Genomic DNA, 24,322 nt, shown 5'->3' with positions numbered 1-24,322 from the left:
TATATATATATATATATATATATGTATATATATATATTTATTTATTTATAGAGCAGTTTGCGTGGATGTAAAAAAGAGAGCATGCACAAGTTAGTGAATGCTCATTTGTGTAAATCACACATGTTTGAATTAAAATTGTATATAGTGTATGTAAACAGTAGTGTGCAGGAATATGAATGCTTGAATGAAAAAGTGGTGGTCATGGAGGTGTGCAATATTATGTTATAGCTAGTGTATATGTGCAAGTGTTTGTGGGTTAAGATTAGAGTAAGGTTACGTAAGGGGACAGTTCGAGTGTTGTGCATGTCTGATGTCATGCCTGTTCATCTTTTGTCTGGTGTAGTGGTGCTGTTAGTTAAAGGGTTTTTAGTACCGTAATAACTAGAGTTGGGGTTAGGGCCAGACGTAGGGCTAGAGTTATCACACAAGTAGTAGGTACAGTAAGGGTGAAAGTTCACTTGATTAAAATGTATGCCTATTTTATTCAAAAACATACATAACCAATTCTATTCTATAAGTAATCAACTGCTTAACAACAAAAAATATGTATATTAACAGCTGTTATTGCAAATCCTTTGACATTGACTGGAGTAGGTATAAGAAAAGCAGCCCACTGTGGCATAATTTGAAGCTATATCGTTACTGCAGACTGCCTTCTTGTTGTTGTTCTCAAAGTACCATTTAATGTCTGTGCCACTCTTAAAAAAACATTTGACATGTTTCAGGTAATAGACTCTGTATTCATCTGAGTTATAAATTGAATGGTTCAAAGGCAAAACACTTTAGAAATATTGGCACTATATGTAATATGTGACTTAATCACTTGCATGTCCAGAAAAGTTACAGAGAGCATTTTTGATTTAATCACATAACTTTAAATCAAACAATTTTTATTATTTAAATATTCCCAAAAGGTGAAATGACTAACATTCCCCCTTAAAAAGGTAACCTAGCCATCCTTATTCATGTGTGATGACCCTAACCCGCTGCTGCCCCTAACCCAAGTCCGGCATACTACCATATGAAAACCCCTTTCCCTAATAGCATAATTATTCAGAGAAAGTGTGTCTGTTGTTTCAGTTAGTATTTTTTTCAATTTACTGAATGTAAATGCAAGGCATTTGATGCCCTTTTTCATAGGTATAGTGTTGATTTTCAGTATTCAAGTTTAGGTGGGTGTTGTGTAGGAGTCAGTTTAGCTATTGTTGATTTTTCTGCAGGCCAATTTATTTAAATAGAGACATGTGAAATATACTTTATAAGAGTAGCAATTTATGTAGAACAGAGTATGGGACTGTTTTCATTTGTTATGCATTTCATATTCACTGTAGTGGGAAATTAACTTCAGAAGCTAAGTTTTTGTAAGATTATATTGATACAGTTTTATTATACCACATAAAAAATCAATTGGCCATCAGTAACATGCTATGGTACCTTATCAAGGATGAATTACATAACAAGTTTTATCAACATGATGCAAATAAAATTAGCAAACATTTCAAGATATGGCATAAAGAGTTTGGAGAGGTTTTACAATCCATGTGAAATGTGGGACCCCTACTCTTTGTCATTTATTAGATAAACAATTTCTAATATGCTGACAAAATAACATTGAGATCAACAATGTTGTCATTTTTAAAGAGTGACTGGAATTCAAATGCCAACCAGTAAAACATTTTTGAAGAGATCACCATCCTGCATTCCTTGATATAGGGGTTATAAATACCCACTCTTTGCTTAATTATTCTCTTGCTGTGTTTGCAGAACTTCAGAGATGAGTTTAATGTACTGATGATAAGATTTTCCATTTTCCACTTATCTCCCAAGGTATGTAACCACAGAGTGATAGTAATTATACAGTGACCCCCCCCCATTAATATTCCAAAATGTTCACACTGGTTGGCCAGCGTAAATCCTACAATATACCAACGGAAAAAGGTCCAGCCACCCAAACTTTTTTCCATTGGTATAAAGTGTCCAAAACTTTTTTTTTTAATAAAAAAAAAAATGGATCAGTGGAGACTTTCTTTTTTTCCGTTGCTTCCATTTGAAAGCATTGATGTACTGGGTATGCATAGGAATGCAAGTCCCATACACATGCGCAGTACATCAACACAAGGAAGCAGTATACCACCACCGGCAGAAGAACAGTAATGTGCAGTTATGCAAAGAAATTATTTAAGAAAAGTAAGTATTTTTTTTTCTTAAAAAAATGCCTTTGTATAATAGCAATAACCGACTCCATGGTTGTGGTATATTGAAGATTTACCCATGGTTGGCTTTATTTAATCATCCGGGCTTCACTCTCATGATTAAGCCACACCAACCATGAGTAAATCTTCAATATACCATACCATGTCATCGGTTATTGCTTTATTAACCAATAGAAGAATGGAAGCTGAGCCTTCTGTGTTGCAGGGGTAAGGCCTTAAAAAACAGTTTGAATCACTGTTCATGTCTTGCAGCCTGATTGTTAGGACATTGATTTTCTAATCATTTAAATAACTGCATGGATCAAAACTAGGGATCTGTAATTTGAAACTCACAGTTAATTTTGTCAATGCAAACCTCTGGCATGTAAGTGTTGTCTATCTGTATGGGTTCATGAAATGTCATAAAGAAATGTTCATGTATGCCAACAAACTGAGATTTCTTGCTATTGTTTTAATGAGATTATTATATGTAAAAAAAGACTGAAAATAAAATATATCAACCGAGAAATATTAGAATATTTCTAGCCAATGTGATGAAAACATTAAAGCATGAGTGCTGATATCATCCAACAGATGAGTATGCCTATCAGATACACATAAGTTTCATCCTGTAGTCCAGGGTCTGGTTCTTTCAATTATTTGTTTATATCTTGACTCTGAACTAGTCACTTTTTGTGTTTGTACTCTAAGGTCTAGTACAACTACCCCCATCACCCATGTCCTGCCCCAAAATGGTAACACAGGACTAGATATATCCCATTCAATCTTAACTGCCATTTTGTAGCATCAATGTACTGTGATAGCCTGCTGTATTACATCAAAATAGCCAGTCTCACAACAAATATGACAGATACCACAGTTCACTTACAGACTTCCTTTTCGTACCAGGGGAGCTGCTAGGCATTCTGGTTTTGCTTAACTTAACAGCATAAACCATTCACAGCAAGAACCCTGCTCTTCTCTAACTGGAAGCCGGCCTAAACCATTTGCAATAGAAAGCTCCCTGTCACTCAGTGGGGAAATGTAACAGCATAAGTGACTAACCATAAATGGCCACCTTTCCACTGTAAACCACAACCACACATACATGCTGCCACAAAACCTCATGCACACAATTGATCTATTTTGTATTAGATAGCCATTTATATCTAAAGGGACATTAATTTCTGGTCAGGTAACAGTAAAGGTTGAAATCAATGCAACCTGAAAGGGCTGTAAAGAGAACCACCTATGTACACCAATTATAGAAATCAAAGGGTAGTTCCTTCCAAAAACACTGTCCTCTATAGAAATCATAGGTTTGTCTGTAGCTAATAAGCATTACATTCAAGAGGCCATTGAGGAGCCTATCGCCATTTTCCATGGTGGTCCAGAGCATTGTTTGTTTAAGTGACTTTCAGAATCCTACTGTAGACAAAAATGATATGAGGGAAGTCAAGTCCTGGACTCTAGACGTAGCTTGTTAATAGCACATAGCCTCAGATCCATAGCAATGGAAGACAGAAATGACTGGCTGCCCGAGGTGCAAGGTGTCTGGGCATAATAGGCGAGTGATGATGGGGCATGTGTGCAGTACCGACAAACATCAATGAAGCCACAAATGTATTGTGGCTCAACACACACACACACACACACACACACACACACACACACACACACACACACACACACACACACACACACACACACACACACACACACACACACACACACACACACACACACACATATACACACACACTCTCTCTCTCTCGCTTTCTCTTTCTCCACACCAATAGCTTCCCTGCAGTATGCATACATTATACACAGTTTTAAAGACAAAGTAACCAGAAACAATCACAGATTCATAGACCGTACATGCCACTTTCCAATATCAAATGAGAGTAACCATAGGTGCTCACAAAACAGATAACCCATGCCAATTTATTTTTTTAAAAAGTAGTCACCATCACCAAAAACCTTCACAAATAAAACACAGATTGTACAACCTCTTCTATTAAAATATTACAAGACTTTTTCACAAATAATTATTTAACAAAGATAGAGAAAAAGATAAATTTTTGTCAAGCTGTGGGATGTAAAATGGAATCCTGAAAAGAATGAAAACTCAGAAGCACGAAATTCAAAACCTCGCATACCAGAGATTTTGAATTAGCGCTTCTGCTGTACACAAACACACACCTTCCTCCCCACACACAAACACAAGCTCTATTCTACATAAAAGCAGGGTGGCAATCCCCCCTGCACCCCCCATGTTGGGGGCTGCACACCCAACACCCCCCTACTTAAATATTCTAACACCGAGGTCGCACTACATACAAAAACACACAAAACACCACCACACAAGCTACATTTTCTTCGCACGCACACATCACAGAAACAAAACACACTAACACACACCACAGCCCCTACCCAAAACCCTTAACACAAAAACACTTACCTGAATCCATAATCGCAGCGAAACACCAGAAGCACTAATTCAAACTCTCCGGTATGCAAGGTTTTGAATTTCGCACTTCTGAGTTTTCGTTCTTTTCAGGATTCTACTTTATGGCCGCAAAATACAAAATTTTGATATTTCAGTATTTCAGGCTTCTAAAGTGACTCCATATACATATATATATATATATATATATATATATATATATATATATATATATATATAAAACAGTTTGCAATCTAAACAAAATAAAACTGCAAACAAGTGAGGGATATGTAGCAAATTAAGCTGTATTTAATAGCAAATTAGAACATTTACATGTTGCCCCTATCCATGAGGGACAAGGGTGAAAAACAGGGGTAAATTTGGTGTTACCCATCATTTGGGCTCATAATGTGAACATCACCCCCCCCGTGCACACCCTATGAAAGGTGAACATAATGTACACGTTAAAAATGGATCCATATACCCATGATAATATTACAATACAAACCAAAGTGGAAATGACCTTTCAAAACCTATTCCAATTCTATGCCCCTGCTTTTCAAGTTGGGCTCGAAAAGTTGACTAATCATCTCAACAGCCAGAGTCCAAGCTCATCTATGAACCACAATATAGCACTCAGATAAAACAACAATCACAAAATTAAGGGGACAGAGACAGTGGATTCTGAAGAGAGACAAGACTGATTTCCAAAAGTACTGCATTTTGCTTCACTCACAGTTCCTGGGCGACTTAATTTCTCTGCGCTAGCAAACCATAAATAACCAAAGAAAATGTAAAGAAGTACCCTATCTACAAACTTAACTTGCTGAACTAAACATACTACCCTGCCAATTGCATCATAAAGCAGAAAAAAACAAATACGATGGTCAAAATTCTCTGGTACAGTTCCTGATATTCTCCACAGAATAATCATACAACCCAGCAAAAGTAATATTGGCACAGTGGTTAAGGTGTATAACTTTCAACCGCAAGGTTTGATTCTCATTGGAAACATAAAACACACATTCACAAAAAAGAAGACATTAAGAACTGACATCTACCCTTTCCAAATGACAAGCTGAAAACGTTAAAGAAAAACAAGTGAAATACATTAGTTTCTAGATTTCAGTATCCCAGCAGCTTAAAAGAAACTCAACTCTTTATAGTGTCTTTTTCCCTTTTTGGAATCAGAATACAGGCAACATTATCAAAATGGCAACAGCCACAGCTTATTCAACACATGCCCACCATGCGCTAACCAAAACAAACAATGTTAACAAGAAACATCCTGACCCTTTACATTAAACAACAAGATGCTGGCTGTAAGTCTTAGCTGTTATGTTAAATCAAATCTGAACTTAGAAAGTTGTCTTTTCACACTGTTTTAAGCACTATATTACTTTATAATGCCTTATCTGAAATGCTATAGCCAAGAGTAATAAGTACAGTGTGTATAATAACATCTTTGTAAGGGGCAAAAGCAAGCATGTTTTAAATAATAGCATTACACACATCCATTAGCTACTGCGGACTCAAGCAAATGGTTGTCACTCTTTAATTCAGGAATTAAAATATCTAATAAAGTGAGAAGTTCCCAAAATCAATTTAAGCATGAAATTTTTAAAAGTTCACTAAGTCCAAAAGTGTGAGTCTTGGAAAGGTTTTGTTTCCTGTTATTTCCCAGGCTGAGCTTGAAGTGCATCTTTCTGGATCAGTGCTTTAAGTTAATTAACAAATCTAATCAAAATAAAATAATAAATGCTTGCCAAATATCATCACTTTTAAGAAGTTATAAAGGTCTTGCAACAATGTCTGAGACTGACAGCAGGGTGCGCTAGTATTGTCGCATCATATACAGTTTAGCCAATCTTACTTAATCCATTCCCCACCCCATGAGTAAAGTGCCAATGGCCCATGTCCGCACTGGAGTTCCATGAAGTCTTTAGATTGCCTCCCCAGTCTTACACATTAAAAAAAAAAAGACTCACTGGCATTGTTTATTCACAGCCCCCATCAGCACCCCAAGCAACAAACCCTTACCAAACATACACTAGTGGGCTTTCTACCTCTTTCCAAATTTCTTTAAAGAAATGAAGTGCTAATTGCTGGTCTGGGCTACCTCAGTAACATTTTAGCACTTATGACAACAGCTACACTGAATGTTATTCCTATGCAAGAAAGGGAGGTTCAATAAGATGAAATTTGCTACCCATTGGCTGGCTATTTGTATGCCATGGCGTACAAAGAGTGCACTTGCCAACATACCTGCACTTATCCAGCCAGTGCACATGGCTTACTAATAAAAACTGGCATTTGTATGTAATGGGTTTACTTGACCAACAAATAAATCAAAAATGATAAAAAAACTGAAGTATAGTAAAACAAATCACTGGGTGTCTATTCAGTATTATGTAAAAGGTCTAAATTTTCTGCATGTGGTTGTTGATGTTATGCCATAGGTCTGGAGTCATGTGAGGCCTGGTCCTCTCTTGGTAATATTGTTACAAACAAATGAGGATAAATATAGGCTTTCAGTGAGGATTAGTGAAATTGCAAATTTAAATTTGTTGTTAGGTTTATTGAAATACAATGAGATGTGTATGAAGTGTCTTGGGTATGATAATCATTTTTATTTTTAAGTGCTATTTTTGGTTCTAAAGCATAGATAGATGTTTGTCTGTTCACTTAGTAAGATAAATCATGAACTTCGCAACATGTCAAAAGTAAATCTTCTGACTTGTGCGTTGTCAAATATGGGAATTCTTAAATTGTATAGGTTAAACGGGAAAAACAGGGGTTGTAGATGGATGGATGGATGGATTTAAAATACACTTTAAAGCAAAATGATAAAGAATACCTTAGAATGTGAGTAATGAAATTAGAAGAAATACAATTTTGTTTTGATTAGTCATGAAGTTAGATTAATATAGATCTGTAAAACACATAAACATGCAGAAAGAATAGTACCAAGCTGCCTGGAAACAGGAAATATTTTCAAAGTCCACCTTTACCTGCCCAGACACCTCTGTCATCTCTCCGAATACTGTGTTTGCCTGTTGAAATACCAGTACTACCACTTGGGCTCCCCCCCCACTGTGCCACCATTTACTTCTCAACTTGGACTGCATACATTCCTGACGTCCCTCCAACTATCTACGGAGACATGCCACCCTGTAACCTATAGTCTTGAAATACCAGTACTACCATTTGGGCTACCCTCCACTGTGCAACCATTTACTTCTCACCTTGGACTGCATACATTCCTGACACCCATCCAACTATCTACAGAGACATGTCACCCTGTAACCTATAGTGTAGGTGTCTGCATTTAGCCATCAGCTGTTTTTGTTTCTGCTGTAGATTTCTAAATTGTTTTGGGTGATTTCTAGGGCTAGCACACCAGTGGCTTGACCGACCCAAAGATGTCTCCTTTCCTGTAGTTTGTTCCATTCTTCCTTCCCACAGAATAATTCCCCATATCTGTTACCTAACCTCGGTGTTTCACCACTTCTACCACTAGATGGCAGCATACATCTGCAGTAATTCTTGTAAACCAACCTCATAAGTTATTGCCATACAGGCCCATCCCATCCCTCATAAATATATAGATAGCTAATAAAGAGTTAAGTAACCTCTCTAAGGAAAGGTAGAAGAGGCACATCTATTTTCCTGCTTTTTGGTCAGAAGTGTTTCTGTTTAATAGATACCATCCACCCACCTGATGCAGGCATTTGAAACCTTAATCTCTCCAAATTGGATTGTTTTTGGTGGGACTTTGACCTATTCCAGTGGGGGCTGGACCTGCTCCATTCACCCTCGCTACGCTCGGGCTCAGTTCGCTCCCCTACCCTACCCCCATTCTCACCCACCCCATATCAATTACATTTATACCTCACCCTGCCACATCCACCACCAATCACACTTCTCCACCTCACACCTCCCACACTACCATATCCCACACCAAAGCCCTTCTAATTACCACCTCTTACAAAACCACACACTCCCTACCTCCAATTATATTGCGTCATCTCCAAACTCCTCCCACTACCAATTTCTTCACTAGCAGACACTCCTCTATTCCCAACCCAACTCCGTGCCTTTACCCCACCTCACTCCTTAATTAACCAACCCCTACCAGCCTTCAGTATATTATTTACTCCTCCATACAATTATACATCCAAAACTGCCATAAACTCCTGTATCCTACCTATCAACTACCTCTCACCCACTCTCAACAACTTACACTGTAGCTTCTTATAGTTAAATAACTCAACTATGTCTCTTCTGTTCAACATCTTTCTTCTCACATTCACTCTCCAATTTTCCCTCCTGCTTACACTAACTTCATATCACACAACCTATCTTCCTTTCCCACCTTTCTCCACTGCATCAACTCACTATCACACCACACCTAGCTACATTGTTATCTGCTCTAGCCTGTATCCAACAAATCCTATATTACAAAAGAAAAGTATTCTGCTCCCCACACTACACAGCACTATTTCTCGCCGAGATCACAAACACATCAACTATACAAAAAAAGCCTCTCCCTAGCTACTTCCCTATTCTCTGTAAATTAACCCTCTGTTGTGACATACACCCAAATCCAGGCCCAACTCCCTCTTCTCATAACTCTCCCAGCTACACAAAATGTTTAAACTTTACCACTGTTGATCCTCAGAGCATTAGGAACAAAACTCCCCACCTGCATGCATGGCCAAGCCAACACAAACCAGACTTCACCGCCCTCACTGAAACTTGGCTAAAGCCAGATATCAAAGATTCTGAAATTCTTCCCGCAAACTTCTCCTGCCTCAGATCGGCTAGACTCCACAAAACAGGTGGTGGCATTGCTTTACTATACCCAAGCACCTATACAGTCATTCCTTACTCTAAGACTATTCCTCTTTTCCCTTCTGCTGAGCTATTAGTTACTTTCCTCAAACTTAATAACAGCAAAAGCCTTTGCATTATAGTCATATACAGTCCCCCAGGTAACAACTGTCCTATTCTAGAAGACATTCTAGCCTGGACAAGCCTCAACATACAAAACAAAACTATCATTCTATGGATTGTCAATATCAATTGGCTAGACGTCGCCAATAAAAAATCCTCTACAAATATCAACCTCTATACTTACTCCCAACTTATATCTGATATTACCAGAGCAGACCAGACAAAAACAATAACAAAAGGTCAGCCTTGGACTGGATCCTGGTTTTTGAACCCGACAAAATCTCTTCCTCAGGCACTCTCTCAGACAGTATTAGCGACCACTGTCCAGCATTCATTATACGCAAGCCCATCTCTACACCCAGCCTTCACCAATATAGATATTCCAGAGATTTGTCTCATTTCTCCCATGATACCCTCAGTGGCATACTGCAGAAAACAAACTGGAGCCCACTAAAATCCCTCCCACTCAATGAAACTGAGGAATTCTTCAGTTTTACATTTCTACAAGCCCTAAACAGTCTTGCCCCCCTCAGACTAAAGAGAGTCAAATCTAAGCATGCCTGCTGGCTGTCAAAAGCCACAAAGCAACTCATGTCCTCTAGGGACAGTGCCTGGAAAACCTGGCAAAAAAACAAAACACCCTCCAACCTCAATCACATGATTACAAACAACTTTGAAATCAAACTAAATGTTTAGTTGCCAAAAACAAAAAAGAATACTTCCTATCTATGCAAGACCAGAATAAACAAAATCCCAAGAAATTCTGGGGAACCATTAATTCCCTACTCCACCCAGGCACTAATAATACTCCATGCCCAAACCCAGATAAACCCCCTCTGAGCTAGCTATACTCTTCAATACATATTTTATTGACACCATCACCAAACTTACAACCACCTTCCTACCTATCAACCCAGACATTATAGGACCACCATCATCACACAATCCTTCAAATCCCCTACCCAACTTCTCTCTATCACCCATTCCCACATCCATCATCCACAAATTTCTCCTGAAACTAAAACCTTGTACAAATGCCCCCAATAATTTACCTTCAGAATACCTAAAACTAGCAGCCACTTCCATCGTCTACCCTGTCAGTATCCTCCTCAACAGGACAATTCAAGAATCCTGCATTCCAGACATCTGGAAGAAAGCATTTCTCATCCTTCTGCACAAAGGTGACAATAACTCAGACATTGCAAACATCCATCCTATAGACATTCTCTCGCCCATCTCTAAAATACGTGAGAAATGTATCCACACTCATCTCCTAAATCACTTAGTAAGACACCAACTGCTTTCTCCCACTCAACACAGCTTCAGACCCAGCCATAGCAGCAACACTGCTCTTATTTCCTTTATACATACAGTTAATAAAGGTCATGATGCTGGCTCCTTAGTCTCGGCTCTCTTTCTCGATCTTTCTAAGGCATTTGACACCATTTCACATTCTCTACTAATTACCAAACTCTCTAACCTAGGATTATCCCCCCACCCTTCAATGGTTTACCAACAACCTCAATAACAGGCAGCAATCCACCAATTGGCAGCACTCCTCCTCCCCTTTCATTCCTACAAATACAGGTGCTCCCCAGGGTTCAATACTGGGTCCCCTCCTTTTCAGCATATTCGTCAACAACTTCCATCAAACTCTAACACATAGTTCCATCATCCAATATGCTGATGACTCAACAATAATCTGCTCCTCAAAATCTCTCACCAAATTACAGTATCTGACCCAAGAAGCATTCAGCTCTACTGAGGACTGGATGTCCAAGAATCACCTCATTCTTAACCCCAATAAAACTAAACTCCTATTATTTACGCCCTCAAAATCTAGCCCTATCTATAAATCTCTATTTACTGTCACTTCCCAAAACAACACTGTCTTAGAAGTTGTCCCTAGTACAAAACTGCTAGGAGTCATTATCAATGACAAATTAACTTTTGACCTTCATATCCACAGTAACATCAAGAAGACACATAAAAAGCTTGGAGCCTTATACAGGCACAACTGTTCCTCAGCCTCTCTACTAAAAAGGCCCTAGCCTCTTCATTTCTTCTTCCTACTCTGCTGTATGGTGCCCCCATCTTCACCAACCTACAATCCTCCCTAAAAAGTAAGCTTGACTCCTGCTACAATAAAATCACCAAATTTGCTACAAACTCAAAATACTCTACACACCACTGCTCCTCACTGCATCAACTAGATTGGCTAGAATCTCCTCACCACCTTACTTACCTACAATTAACCTCAGCCCACAAGTTAATCTTCCAACCAGAAAGCTGCCCTTCCCTGTCATCCATACTGACCACTAACCATCCCACTCACCACCTCAGGTCAGAAAACAAAATGTTGCTGTCTATAGAGAAACCCAAACTCTCAGCTGGCAAAATGCTATATTCCTATGCTGTCTCCAAGCTATGGAACACTCTTTCTCCCTATCTCAGAATTATCAGCAATCCTGCCTTCTTCAGAAAGTCCTTAAAAGTGCATCTCCTCTCTCACTGGATATATTCCTGTACCCCACCAAAACACCCAAACGCCTAATATCCCACTCTAGAACCCTATCACTATCAACCTTTTTTAGTACTCTCCTTATCTTTTTTCTATTACCTTCCTGTTTCTCTCTCCCACCTACTTCATACTTCTAGCTCATTCTCTTTTTTCTTGCTTTGTACCTGTACATCTATACTCCTTTGCTTCTAGCCCCACACTACTGTATATCTGTACTCTTGCTCATAACCCACATACTTCTGCATCCTTCTTTCCTGCTCACAACTGACTTCTATTTACTTTGCCATATCTATTATCACATCACCACACTTTACCTCTTCTACTGTCACTTTCTTCCACATGATACTGACCTACCACATTACGTTCATCCTATGTATTACCTATTCTCTCTAGCAGACTAAGACCTTTGTTTGTAGTTAACGTGCTTATAGTTAATGTGCATTATCTTTGTTACATATATGCTTTTTACACTTGCTTTGTAAGCAAATTTTCTATGTAGTAACATTGTTTCATTTGTATTTAATTGTTCTCTTGTATGTAATATTGTGGTGCTTAGTAATATTGTGGAGCTTTTGGGTCTATATCATATTGTCGACAGCTCACAATGTCAACTCTGAATTGTTCGACACCAAAATGTTGAACTACAAAAATAGCGAACAGCCAAATAACCGATTTCTTTCCAATGGAAAGAAATCAGTTGGCCGTTCTCTGACACCTGCCCTTTCCCTGAGTGTAGTGCAGTCTTGGAGTTAGAACACATTGGGGGGTGTGGGAGGTGAAGCCCCCTACTTAAATATATTTCTTTATGTGTGCCGTTCATGTTTGCCCAACCGATTTCTTTCCATTGGAAAGAAATTAGTTATTTGGCTGTTCACTATTTTTGTAGTTCGACATTTTGGTGTCGAACAATTCAGAGTCGACATTGTGAGTTGTCGAGAATATAATATAGACCCGAGCTTTTATCCCAGGACCTCCACTGAAAATGGACTCTTCATAGGCCCAGTGGACTTTCTCGGTCAACAAATGCAATAAATAAATAAATAAATAAATAAATATATGCCATCCTCAGATAAAGATAATTTATGTTGTATGGATTCTGAAACTTGAAACTCTAGTGCTGATGTTATCAGTTCAGAGTAATTACGTTTGCAAGTTGGTGCACGGCTAATGCAAGTCTCATAAAAAGGATAATGATCGGTATTGTGTATCATCTATCAATTTCAACAAATGGGAAGAAGTAACCTTTCTAGGTGCTGTCATGTCTGGAAAAATATTTTGCAAGACTTCCATGGTATTCCAATGTACTCCACAAAAAAGACATACCACAAGACACGGGAGTCATGTGGGCTGCCACACTGGAAATAAGGCTTTGGCTATAAGTTAAATTATTCATTTGACACCTTATCTGAATGCAGAGAACACTACATGATTATTATAAGGATCTTCTGTGCCACATTACTGCACTGAGAGAAAAAGCCAAACTGTCAAAGCCTGGAATGAAGCCTTTCAAACTGAGTTTGAAACCCTAGGTGCAAAATGCTTTATAATGAACCACCAGTGAACTGCTGTGTGTTAATGAAACATATAAATAATTCAGTGTGTCATCTGTACACTTCACTTGCTGGATTTTCCATACAAATAAGCAATGTATTCCCTTGCAATTCATTTCTGTCAAGAAGATTATAAGACGTCTTATCTATAATGACTGCAAATCAAATGGTAGTGAGAATTGCTCTTCAATGCTGTCAGACTGTTTTGGGACTTTGTGCTGCAGAATAAACTATGACCAGTATTTTGTTACTTTGTGGAAGCCAGACAACTTTCAGCATCACATGACCCTTTCTCAAGGTACAGCATTTCTGTTTGCTATAAACTACTTTTGAAAAACATATATAATAATATAATTATTTTGCAGACACTTTTGTAAATTCTTAGCAATCTCAATGAACATTGAATAGCAAACCCAGAATTTTCTGTACTTTTCAAATAAAGAAGCTACTTGACTTAGTCGAATCAACTGGCAAATATATTTTAGAATTTGTTTTGAATTTAGAATAGTTTTGGAAACAGCAATGCATTTAAAACATTGTAAAGAATATAAATGCACAAAATATGTCTGAAGGTTACATGATAGTGAATGTTTTGCTTCACGTGGTGTATCAGAACTTACTGCTCTACTGGAGACTGTATTCCTTGGTCTGCATAATTTAATATGCATCCTTTTATTCAAAGACGTGTTCCTCACAAACACAAGAGTTTTACTTGGTTTGCTAACAAATGGGTCTTACTCTTAAATTCATATGTAGACATCAGTCAGACTGGTATTGTAAGTGGCTGTGTACAACTTCTGCATGCTCTCAACATGCTATTATTGTCTTGCCTCCAATGTATTTCTTTCACACATAAACTCTATGCATCTGCTGTGATAGTCAATCTTTTCTCATGCTTGTGGCAATAATGGAATCACATCTGTGCGCCTCTTCTTGTGTGCCATATAACTGTTTGAATTGTGAGATGTCAGGTTGCCACTGAACTTGGTCAGTGTACTACCCCGGTAAACAAATATAAATACAATAAAATAAAATCGATCAATTAATTAATTAAAGAGAAGTAAATTACCATATCTGATAGCTACTGAAATGCCAAACATTACTGAAATCTTACCTAGACAAACATGACTTTGCTAGCTGATAAAGGCATTGCTGTGTCCAAAGCTGAGAATATAGAATACTCATCTACCAGTATTAGTAAATAGTCCCTGATGTAGATTAGGAAGGAGTAACTGTTCCAAGCTGGCAGTGGTAGCCACATTAACGTATTCTAGTTATAGGAGTTGTTTCTGTTCTCGATTTGCTGAGATAAACTATAAGATATAGTTATATGATCAGGTGTATAGTTTTGTTTAAGTTTCTACTTCAGTTTGGACTCTCTTTGTTTTGTGACGTAGGCAGCCAGATTAAAACAAATTGATTATAGTAAATTTTAAGATCTGCAAAATTGTTTAACTGTTTTTTTTCTTTTTGCCTGAAAATGTTGCACCAGCTACTGACACTACATTCTGCTGTCACATTATTTGTGATATTATTTGTGCCACATAATTAGAACTGTTTGGGTCTTGTTTATACTTTTACTAGCTATGTTTTGGTACTTTTTAATGTTCTGGAGGATGTGTTTGCCGAAGAAGAATGATGACCCTGTTTCCTGAAGTGGCATCATTGTTAAAAAAAACAAAATTTAGCAAACAGAAACTACTTTGTCCTACATTTTCCTTGGTTTATCTTTGTACACAGACAATTTTAATAAGTAGCTTGCTAAACATAGACATAAGTTTTTGAAGCATATTTAATTATAGTCTGATGTGAATTATTAACTTTTTAATCATTGCTTGGACAGCTATTTAAGTTTTCAAATGTTAAGATATATGTCTTCAAGGCTACAAGTTTGCATTAATATCAAAACATTCTGTCTGATATTGGGTTCTTATATTCCTGCTTTGTATTTAAGTTGTAAAGAGGCAGAGGGATCAGTACTATAATAAAATGAGTTTTAACTGTAGTGTTCCATGTAACCCTAAATTATTGTTTATCTAGGCTTTGGGTAAACCAGACACCTGAGCAGAATCATTATTCTCTTAATGAGTGGTTGTCTGGCAAAGTAAATAGTCCTTTGATGGGTTCTGTATTATGCGGGTCTCTATTATATCCTCGAACGCTTAAAAAAGCGAACGCTGATTGATCAAACTTATTTTCGCAAAACTGCAAAATATCGAAGCAGCAGAAACTCAAATTTTTTCCTAGGGAAAGAATTTGGTTGTCCGTTTCTGTTGCTACAGTATTTTCAGTGTTATGGTGGAAATTTACCGGTCGGATTCAGGTAAGTGTGCGATTGTGTGGATGTGAGTGTTAGGGTGATTTAGGTGAGTTAGGGTTAGGGCTCAGGTTAGGTGTGTGTGTGATTGAGTGGACATGAGGGTTAGGGCGGATTTAAGTGAGTTAGGGTTAGGGAGCGGGTGAGGTGAGTGTGCGATAGTGATGGACCTTAGGGTTAGGGTTTGGGTTAAGGTAAGTGGGTAGTTAGTGGTGTGTGCATAGTTTAGTGTAGGGTTAGGTATCAGATTTTAGGTGTATGTGTGTGGATTTCTGTTTGTTTGGTGTGCTTGTGTTGTGTGTATGTATTTTGGATCAGTGATTTTTTTCTCTGGGAAAAAATTGCTGATCTGACAGCTCGAGATTGTAAGCTTTCGCTTAAATTAGGTCGATCAAACAGCGTTCACTTTTTTAAGTGTTCAATGATATAATATAGACCCGTATTATGCTATCTGTTTATGGAAATCACATTTGCTCTCTAGCTCATGGCCTTTACACTTTATCACTCCTAAATGTGCCTCATGGGCAGTCTCTATATTTTCTGTAGTATTTTTGAGACAGATAACGAAGTGGAAAAAATATGCTGCAGCTCTTGCAAATGCAACATTGACAGCATGCTCAGTATACCAGAAGAGAACAGTAAGCCAAATCTGTGTGCCAAAAATCAAGTACAAGTAGCAACCCCACAGAGAATATGCTGGCCCCAAGAACTGTACACTGCAAGCTGAAAGCTTCATCCAGAGGACATCATCAGAACCTAGTTCCTGATTTCTGTGGGCAGCATCTTTCCTGCATGATTGTTTTTAACATGTTCAGTATACTATTACATATGGCAGATGAAAAGTAAATCAAACATATTAGACTATGTAGAGAATAGAAAACACATTCAATGAGCTTCTTGAAAAAAAAAAGAATATAGCTACTTTGAAACCAAAAATAATGCAGAGATCAAAATATACACATTTAAAAAGGCAGTGTAGAAAGAAAATAAGTCCATGTGCATAAATTATACTAGGTCAAAAGCTGTATGAATGAACTATAAGTTTGCTGACATAGAAAAGAGGTCAGGACACGATTATTAAAGATATTTTCCTCAGGTAGTTTAGAAATAGACTGACTGGAAAAAAAATCTACTTTTTGTAAGACAAAAGACTTTGGCAGTGCAAGCTAAAAAATATTAATACTTGGTGTACTAAAAATGAGCTCATATCAAATGCAAAAAAGTACAATATGGTTACATTTGCTAGACAACTCCTCCCCTGGCAAAGTACATGGATAATATACAGCTGATAAATGGGAATGTTATTAGGGACATTAAAGCATGGGTTTAGAGCCCTTTCATTCAAGCATAATGAGATGACAATAGTCATTTAGTTCTTTTATTTGGGCAGCTAAATGTCAGGGTAATTTCATTCAGGTCTAAAGATGACCTTGTTCCCTTGCATTCAGCATTGATCAGGCCAACTATTGAATACAGCACTGCCTTTCAGATGTACCTCAAAAGGCATAACAAACAATTAAAAAGATCACTGGCCTAAAAACCCTACACTGCAAAGCAAAACTGGAAAAATTTTACTTTATTTAGTATCTTATCGAATCCTGAGGGGAGATCTATGCCTTGCCTTCCATTCCATTAGAGAATAAACGGCTCTGGATCTCTTGTATATCCACATATCAAATAGTGCCAATAATACAAGAACCAGGGACTTACATTTTCACAAGCACATAAACAAATCTCAGTAGATAGAGACATTTTTCATGCAGCATCTCCCCACCTCCAAAACAGGCTTTCCTTAAAAGTGATAAAGTACACAATGCACAGAGAGGCTTTATGTAAGGTCTTGGGTTCTGCACCCCACTTTGTCCACAAAATGAGTCTTAACATTAAAATTATGGCAGAAGTTGCAAAAAAATCTATCAACATTTTATAACAACAATATTATCTAAACACTCACATACACACACACACACACACACACACACACACACCCACGCACACACACACACACACACACACACACACACACACACACACACACACACACACATACATATATATACATATATACATATACATATTAGTTTAGAATTCAAAGATAAAATATTTAAGATTCAAAAATTTTACAGTTCTGACAGTTGTTATGTAGTTTATCTTGCTATCTGACCCTATTGTGAATCATTTTAGATTGGCAAGAATAACAGGAAATTCATCTGGAGGGCTTTTGAACACAGTAATGCTTTTAGAACTGAAATTAGAAATAATAGTTTATTTAAGCATTATATTGCAAGTAAATGCTTCAAAACATTTTTTATCATTGTGCTGGATGATGTCAGAAGTCAAAGGGTGAGATAAGAGAAATATTTTAGAATAAAGGAACTGTATTGGCAATTGTTTTTAAATTCAACATCTCCACCTGGTTTAAATGAAAATGCATGTATTAAGAGCACTTAGAATGTTAAAACTGAACTAAGCTAATGGTCCATTTTAGGTCATGTGACTTTTATGTGTATAAAATTCAGAGTTGTTGTTAAACGGATTGTTGTGAAGAAGTGTTACTAATTTGTGGATGAAAGCAGTAACCTTAATGTAAATACATTTATTTTCTCCAGTTATTACATCCAACCTAGGGGTTATCTTTGTTTTTGTATTGTGATTATCCATTTTTTCTACTGTCTGATAGTTTTCAGTTGTTGTGAGATGAGATATTATCATTGCAAATTAATGCTGAGTTAAATTGTGCATGTAAGACACCACTATAAAATACAATCTTATATCACAATTCTTTGAATATGAACACATGACTATTTACATCATAGAAATGTTAAGTCCAGCTCTTATTACTTAGATGCAGTCCAAAGAGCTTATCAGAGTTCCATTATGACCTTATTCAAAACAATTTGATCTTCAAATGTTAAACATAATCACTGTAATAAGACCTGGTGAGTTTTAAAATGATTATATCCATGGGACACTAAGTCAGAGGCACCTCATACAGACTAAAAGTTAAATTAGTTACAAATTTACAAATATATTGCAGCAGTGTAAGGAGAAGAGGTGGGCGAAGGCATGCCCAAAGGCAGGAAGAGAGGGGGAAGGTTAGGAGTGTAGCAGTGAGGGTAGGAACTTTGAATGTTGGCAGTATGACTGGTATAGGAAGAGAGCTAGCTGATATGATGGAGAGCAGGAAGGTTGATATATTGTGTGTGCAAGAGACCAGATGGAAGGGAAGTAAGGCCAGGTGTTTAGGAAATGGGTTCAAATTGTTTTATCATGGTGTGGATGGCAGGAGAAATGGGGTAGGGGTTATACTAAGGGAACAATATGCCAAGAGTGTTTTAGACATGAAGAGAGTGTCTGACAGAGTGATGTTTATGAAGCTCGAAATTGATGGTGTAATGATGAATGTTGTTAGTGCATATGCTCCACAAGTTGGGTGTGCGATGGATGAAAAAGAGAAATTTTGGAGTGAGTTGGATGAAGTTGTGGTGAGTGTACCCAAGGGTGAGAGACTAGTGATTGGAGCAGACTTTAATGGGCATGTTGGTGAAGTGAACAGAGGGGATGAGGAAGTGATGGGAAGGTATGGTGTTAAGGAGAGGAATGCAGAAGGTCAGATGATTGTGGATTTTGCAAAAAGGATGGACATGACTGTGGTGAGTACGTATTTTAAGAAGAGGGAGGAGCATAGGGTGATGTACAAGAGTGGAGGAAGATGCACACAGGTGGATTATATCCTATGTAGGAGGGCCAGTCTGAAGGAGATTGGAGACTGTAAAGTGGTAGCAGGGGAAAGTGTAGTTAAGCAGCACAGAATGGCGGTCTGTAGAATGACGTTGGTGATCAAGAAGAGGAGGAGGAGTGTGAAAGCTGTGCCAAGGATTAAATGGTGGAAGTTAAAAAAGGGTGATTGTGAAGTGGAGTTTAGGGAAGAGTTAAGACAGGCACTGGGAGGCAGTGGAGAGTTACTGAATAGCTGGGTAACTACAACAGAACTAGTAAGGGTGACTGCTAGAAGGTGCTTGGTGCGACATCTGGACAGAGGAAGGAGGACAAGGAGACCTGGTAGTGGAATGAGGAAGTACAGGAGAGTATACAGCGGAAGAGGCTGGTGAAGAAGAAGTGGGATTGTCAAAGAGATGAAGAAAGTAGACATGAGTATAAGGAGATGAGGCGCATGGCAAAGAGAGAGGTGGCGAAAGCTAAGGATAAGGCATATGGAGAGTTGTATAAGAGATTGGACACTAAAGAGGGAGAAAATGACCTGTACTGATTGGCTAGACAGAGGGACAGAGCTGGGAAAGATGTGCAGCAAGTAAGGGTGATAAAGGATAGTGAGGGAAAGGTACTCACAAGAGAGGAGAGTGTGTTGAGTAGATGGAAAGAGTATTTTGAGAGGCTGATGAATGAAGAGAATGAGAGAGAGAGAAGTTTGGATGATGTGGGGATAGTGAATCAGGAAGTGAAACAGATTAGCAAGGAGGAAGTAAGGGCAGCTATGAAGAGGATGAAGAATGGAAAGGCTGTTGGCCCAGATGACATACCAATGGAAGCATGGAGGTGCTTAGGAGAAATGGCAGTGGAATTTCTAACTAGATTGTTTAATGAAATTCTGGAAAGTCAGAGGATGCCTGAGGAGTAGAGAAAAAGTGTTTTGGTACCTATCTTTAAGAATAAGGGTGATGTGCAGAGCTGCAGTAACTACAGAGGGATAAAACTGATCAGTCACAGATTGAAGGTATGGGAAAGAGTAGTAGAAGCTAGGTTAAGAAGGGAGGTGATGATTAGTGATCAGCAGTATGGCTTCATGCCAGGAAAGAGCACTACAGATGCAATGTTTGCCCTGAGAGTGTTATTGGAGAAATACAGAGAAGGTCAGAAGGAGTTGCATTGTGTCTTTGTAGACTTGGAGAAAGCATATGACAGGGTGCCTAGAGAAGAGTTGTGGTATTGTATGAGGAAGTCGGGAGTGGCAGAGAAGTATGTAAGAGTGGTACAGGATATGTACGAGGGTAGTGTGACAGTGGTGAGGACTGCAGTGGGAGTGACAGATCTGTTTAAGGTGGAGGTGGGATTACATCAAGGATCAGCTCTGAGTCCTTTCTTATTTGCAGTGGTGATGGACAGGTTAACAGATGAGATCAGACAGGAGGCCCCGTGGCCTATGATGTTTGCAGATGACATTGTTATCTGTAGTGAGAGTAGGAATCAGGTTGAGGAGACTCTGGAGAGGTGGAGATATGCTCTAGAGAGCAGAGGAATGAAGGTCAGCAGGGCTAAGACAGAATATATGTGTGTAAATGAGAGGGAGGGTAGAGGAATGGTGAGGATGCAGGGAGCAGAGTTGGTAAAGTTGGACGAGTTTAAGTACTTGGGATCAACAGTTCAGAGTAATGGTGAATGTGGAAGAGAGATGAAGAAGAGAGTACAGGCAGGGTGGAATGGATGGAGAAGAATGTCAGGAGTGACTTGTGACAGACGGTTACCAGTAAGAGTGAAAGGGAAGGTCTACAAGAGGGTAGTGAGACCAGCTATGTTATATGGGTTGAAGACAGTGGCATTGACAAAAAGGCAGGAGTCAGAGCTGGATGTGGCAGAGTTAAAGATGTTAAGATTTGCATTCGGTGTGACTAGGATGGATAGGATTAGGAATCAGTATATTAGAGGGTCAGCCCATGTTGGACAGTTTGGAGACAAAGCAAGAGAGATGAGATTGCGTTGGTTTGGACATGTGCTGAGGAGGGATGATGGGTATATTGGGAAAAAGATGCTAAGGATGGAGCTGCCAGGTAAGAGGAAAAGAGGAAGGCCTAAGATAAGGTTTATGGACGTGGTGAGAGAGGACACGCAGGCGGTTGGTGTGACAGAGCAAGATGCAGGGGATAGGAAGAAATGGAAAGAGATGATCCACTGTGGTGACCCCTAACGGGAAAAGCTGAAAAAGGATGATGATGATGAGTGTAATAATGAAAAAGGGAAAATATGACTCTTTAAGTAAGCAAATAGGCAATAATAGTAGCAGAGTACTGGTGTCCCAGCCCCTTGAAAGAAAACACACCATGACAAAAGTGCTTAGTTTACCATAAATTCACATACTTTTTTTTCTGGTTAAGAAGAAGATAGAAAAACTTTTTTTTTTTTTTAACAAGAGTTTAGACATTCTGATTTCCTGGTATAGCTCATTACTGCTTGCATGTTTAGCTACATCCCCATAGAGAATGGAGTCTGGCAACATCATTCAAGAGAAAACTGCTAGAATTTACTTCCCATATCTAGCTGCTCTGAAATTACACTATTTAGTCTACAATTAATAATTAGACTTTTGTACTGCATTAAATGACTATTTATTACAAATTTGAATCAAATCGTAAAGAATACATGGATAGCTGAACTGTAATAGCTCTTACCTTAAATGTTAGTATTAAATGGCTGAACTGAAAAAGTGCTTCCAAATCTAACTGAATGCTGACTTCATCAACACCTAAACACAAAGATAGATAGTGCATTGGTAAGAAAATCAGTTAATTTCACCAGTTCATAAATATAGACTATGAAATTATTTGAATGAGCACTATAACGCAATTATAAGCAGAAATGTAAACAGTGATCACAACAAAAAAATTATTAATCTTACAAAATGCTATATTTTGTTAAAATAAACACATAACATAAAAGTGTTTGCAAATGGTCAAAGTACTTTTTCACTTACCATAATTGAAACAAATAAAAATTGGTGATGACTTGCATACCATATCACCATGTATACGCTTTTTCTTTAGCTACCACTGTCACTAGTTCCTAGCCTCTAGCAGTGCAGCTCCACCTGTATGTGTAATGTGTTACTGCAGGCAGTGTGTCTTTCCACCATGTACTGCCTGCAGCACCACCACCTTCTTACAGGTGGTGCTGCAGCAATGGCATAACTGTCCATTCACTTCAATGGGCTACTCCATTGTTTTGGAGTTTCCATTGACATGCAGGGCCACTGGAGGACTAGAAGAGTCTGATAGAGAGATGAAAAGTCAGCAAGCAAAATTGAATTTATTCTCAAGTCTTGTTAAGTACATTCGTGAGGTGGACCCTGTTTTTCACAAAATCTCACCAAGGCAACACTGATATATAGACTGCATTTATATAGCATATATCATGGACAGAAATAAATCAAAAATAAAAAAAAGATAGCTGGGTGCACAAGACCCAGAATAAAACAGTGCCCAATCTTGGAAGGCGTACTGGTGCCAGTACTGGAAAAATGACATTGTAGAATCCTCAAAATATGGAAACATTCCTACAATGGGGCCAGGCCAGGCTAAGGGGGAGGATAGCCCCCCTGTTGTAGAAGGAAGTAGCAATCTACAAAAATGACAAAAACTGATTGGCCAAGGACAAGCCATAAAGACAATAGAGTGGACTATTGAGGATAAGAAAGAAAGAAATTATGTATTGTTACTATTATGTAAAAAGCCCAGAATTTCCAGACACAAGATATATAAAATGATTAAGAGAGGAAAGAAAAATACTTCCACAGGAAAAACTGTCAGACGCTTCAAATAAAAATTTGTGTTCATTAATAAAACAGATTTTTGAAAAACAGTATATAGATCAAGAAATTTTGACCTGTTTGGAAAAAGAAGCATCTGAGGAAGTGAGAAAATAAAAACAACAAAACCTAGAGATATTTGAAAATTATACAAAAGAAATATGGACATGGGAAAGAAAGAGAGATTTGATATGGTGCAATATTTATGCAAAGGAGAAAGCCAAGTTAACTAATATAGAGAAGGTAGTCTCAAAGATATTCAAAGAGAAATACAGGCAAAGGCATCCAGATATGAAAAATTTCACAATAGAAAGATTGCATAACTGTCAGCTGTGGTCCCTTTTCACTGATGTTTTTCCAATTGACTCAGTATCTGCATATACTAGTAGGTGGTTCAAGACATATTTTCCTGTACGCAGTAGCTATTTGCTCAGTTTTTTTTTGTAATCTTTATAATATATCTTTACCATCTCAAAGTGCTTACTCCTCTCTGTACTCTTCTTTTCTAGACCTAACACCACTCTTAAGTATTCAACTGCGGTACCACCTTTATCATTCTTATAAGAAAAGCGCAGTCCGGTTCTGAACTGTCTGCAAACAGCTAAAGTTAACTTTGAGTATGTGTCTACCTGTTTGAGCCAATATTCATTATCCCCTGGAGAGCACTCTGCTTTGGCTAGTAAGCAGCCCCCCCCCCCCCCCACACACACACACACACTCATCTTCCATTTTCTCTCTTATTCCCTTCTATTAGCAAATAGTATCCATAACTGATAAATACTGTGTGTTTGTTAATTTAAACT

At 38.1% G+C, this 24,322-nt stretch overlaps 1 protein-coding gene across 2 annotated transcripts in view; it reads right to left on the bottom strand.

Annotated features, from left to right (window-relative positions):
• The window catches only part of LAMB4 (laminin subunit beta 4), a 1,139,974-nt gene that overhangs the window by 852,580 nt on the left and 263,072 nt on the right, over positions 1-24,322 (bottom strand). For both annotated transcript variants that reach the window (XM_044088495.1, XM_044088496.1), the window contains exon 5: positions 22,387-22,460. In XM_044088495.1, the coding sequence (XP_043944430.1) occupies positions 22,387-22,460 (74 nt within the window). The remainder of the gene's footprint in view (positions 1-22,386; positions 22,461-24,322) is intronic.

The sequence above is a fragment of the Protopterus annectens genome, chromosome 11.part0 (assembly GCF_019279795.1).
Source record: "Protopterus annectens isolate FY-2018-M chromosome 11.part0, PAN1.0, whole genome shotgun sequence".
Classification (NCBI taxonomy): Eukaryota; Metazoa; Chordata; order Ceratodontiformes; family Protopteridae; genus Protopterus; species Protopterus annectens.
The sequence above is the reverse complement of the archived record's forward strand: the minus strand, read 5'-3'. Positions and strand labels throughout refer to the sequence as shown.